General features: G+C 37.6%; 1 protein-coding gene across 1 annotated transcript in view; it reads right to left on the bottom strand.

Annotated features, from left to right (window-relative positions):
• Positions 1–2,500, bottom strand: part of LOC106867817 (uncharacterized) — a 110,713-nt gene that overhangs the window by 977 nt on the left and 107,236 nt on the right. Inside the window, exon 8 of the mRNA XM_014912840.3 lies at positions 463–631. Within this exon, the coding sequence (XP_014768326.1) occupies positions 463–631 (169 nt within the window). The remainder of the gene's footprint in view (positions 1–462; positions 632–2,500) is intronic.

The following is a 2,500-nucleotide window of genomic DNA, read 5'->3' as shown; positions in this document are numbered from 1 at the left end:
AACTACATACAAAAGGGTGCGAAACAACTTCGGAAGAATTTTGAATGGGTGCTTGTTCTGTTGTTTTATCACGATATATATATTCTGGAAAGATTATTTAATTCGGTCATGGGCTCGCAGGACTTTCTGTATGGCACGCCTATCGAAAAATTTCCTTCAAAGTTTTTTTTTTTAATTTTGACCCGCACTGATGATGAGTCATGTTACATGCGGCCCGCTTCTCGCAAAAGATTACCCATGCCTGCTCCAAGTCGGCCAAAATTTGGCCACCATCATCTCGAGTGACAAAAAAAAAATTCATTCGAGATATCATTATTTATTTTTGCTTTTTTTTTTTTTTGTCTGAAGATGACCATGGTTTTAAATGCAATATATCTGCTGAACCAGGTCAGACTTAGCGCTAAAACAACAAGAAAAACATTTGTAACAATATCTAAAAGAATTTCTTTTTTTGAAAATTACTTGTTCCATGTCTAGTTGGATCCGTTTTGCTCCACGGGGGTCTTTTTCTTCGAACCTGTTCGTCAACAACTTCAACAAAACGCAAGCATTGATGAAACTATCGAAATGTATACAACCCATTCCTTTCTTATCATAAATTCTGACCACTAACTGGGCGAATTGGTTTGAGCTGCAAAAGAAGAAAAATAACATTGACTAAACAATACAAAGGAAGTTTAAAATCAGAATTGCGATCGAATTATTTATCACATTAGAAGTTCAAATCGAAACTGAAATCGAACTATCACACACGATATTTAAAATTGAAATTTAAATCAAACTCTCTTACATTTCTCTCAATTATATAAACCAATTGTCTTAATAACCATTTTTTTTATCGTAACGATAAAGGTGGGTGATCTAGTGGGCTCACGATTGTAACTTCATAGATTCGATTGCTGCACCGAATGGCACATTTTCTGAAAATTAGTAATGTGTTTGTACTGAAGATGCTGTTGTGATATGTATGCGTATAGGGAAAGAAAAGCTTGAAGGATTACTTTGGTGCAATGGTAAAACATCTGTCATATTTACAAGTGTGGGTTCGAGTCCCATGGGCAGCCTTCGGCTTTTACTATCCAAAGGGTGTTTAACCCAATATTTACACACTTGTATGTATAGCTTTATTTGCTCCGAGATTCACCGCTCCTCAAAAGAGTTAATTCACGTTCTCATATTTTTTTATATTCTTATGACGTCTGTGTGTGTGTGTTTAACTTTATATCGCAACTTGAGCGTTGCAATTACTTGATTTCCACAATAATTTCTACTACAACTTGAACCTCTTTCCTTGTTTAACAAGATCAGTATGGGCTTCTGTTGTTGTATCTACTCTCGATATGCTGCAAACGATAACAAAATATCCCTCAAATCATATCATCCATCTTTAAAAATGAAGAGCCCGTTGTTCTCGATGCATTGTGTATGTGAAATAAGGACAGAATTGCCATAGTTGGAATGCATTTGCTCTGAAATCCTCAGTAAGGGCTGACCTAAGATTAAACTACAGCAACAATAGCAAGTAGAACAGCAAACCCGCTTATACCTTTTCTACATTATATATTTTTTTCTCTCTTCATTATGAGATCTTCGGTCATAGATATGTTGCTTGTCCTTAAAATGGATAAAACCTTCCACAGTGTCTCTGATGAGAAGATATCTGTGATGTCGGCATGTGAAGATGATATGTGTGCTTTTCTGTAGGAGTCAGATTTCTTTCAAATTTAATCACAAGGGCTGCAGTTTTGAAGGGAGGAAATTAAGCGACACTAACGAACTCATTAAGTGATTGATACTTTATTTCATCGACCTGAAAAGGTGAAAGAAAGTCGACCCCGGTGGGATTTGAACTCAGACCTTAACGATCCGGAACAAGCACAACATATGTTAACCAACGTTCTGATGATTCTGCCAAGGCACTGTCCTAGTTCTTGATAATATTCAGGTGATTTAATCGAACCCCTGTTCTTGAATGGAACGGATATTTAATTAATTAACCCCGGAAGGATTAAAGGTAAAAATACCCCTCAGAACGCACGAGGTCAGCAGTTTTGAGGGAGAGAGTTAGTCGATTACATCGACCCCAGTGCTCAACTAGTACTTATTTTATCGACCCCGAAAGGATAAAATGCAAAGTCAACCTTGGCGGAATTTGAACTCAGATCGTTAAGACGGACGGACGGACGAAATACCGCTAAGCATTTTACCCGGCGTGCTACCGATTCTGCCAGCTCGCCGCCATAAATAGCATATTGATTTCCAACATAGGCACTCGAACAAGAATTTCTTGGTGGTGGTGTAAGGGGTATAATCGATTAAACAGACTTTTTAGTATGTGACTGGTACTTTAAAATATCGACCCTGGAAGGATGAAAAGTTGACCTCGGCAAAATCGAACACATGAAGTTTCTCAACTAAATACTGCGCACGGCTTTATTTTTAATTCTCTCCGTTTTTCTTTTTCCTGTCCGTCACTCAACCTAGTCGACTAATTCACCGA

Source organism: Octopus bimaculoides, chromosome 23 (genome assembly GCF_046866305.1).
Source record: "Octopus bimaculoides isolate indiv1 chromosome 23, ASM4686630v1, whole genome shotgun sequence".
In the NCBI taxonomy this organism is placed as follows: domain Eukaryota; kingdom Metazoa; phylum Mollusca; class Cephalopoda; order Octopoda; family Octopodidae; genus Octopus; species Octopus bimaculoides.
The sequence above is the reverse complement of the archived record's forward strand: the minus strand, read 5'-3'. Positions and strand labels throughout refer to the sequence as shown.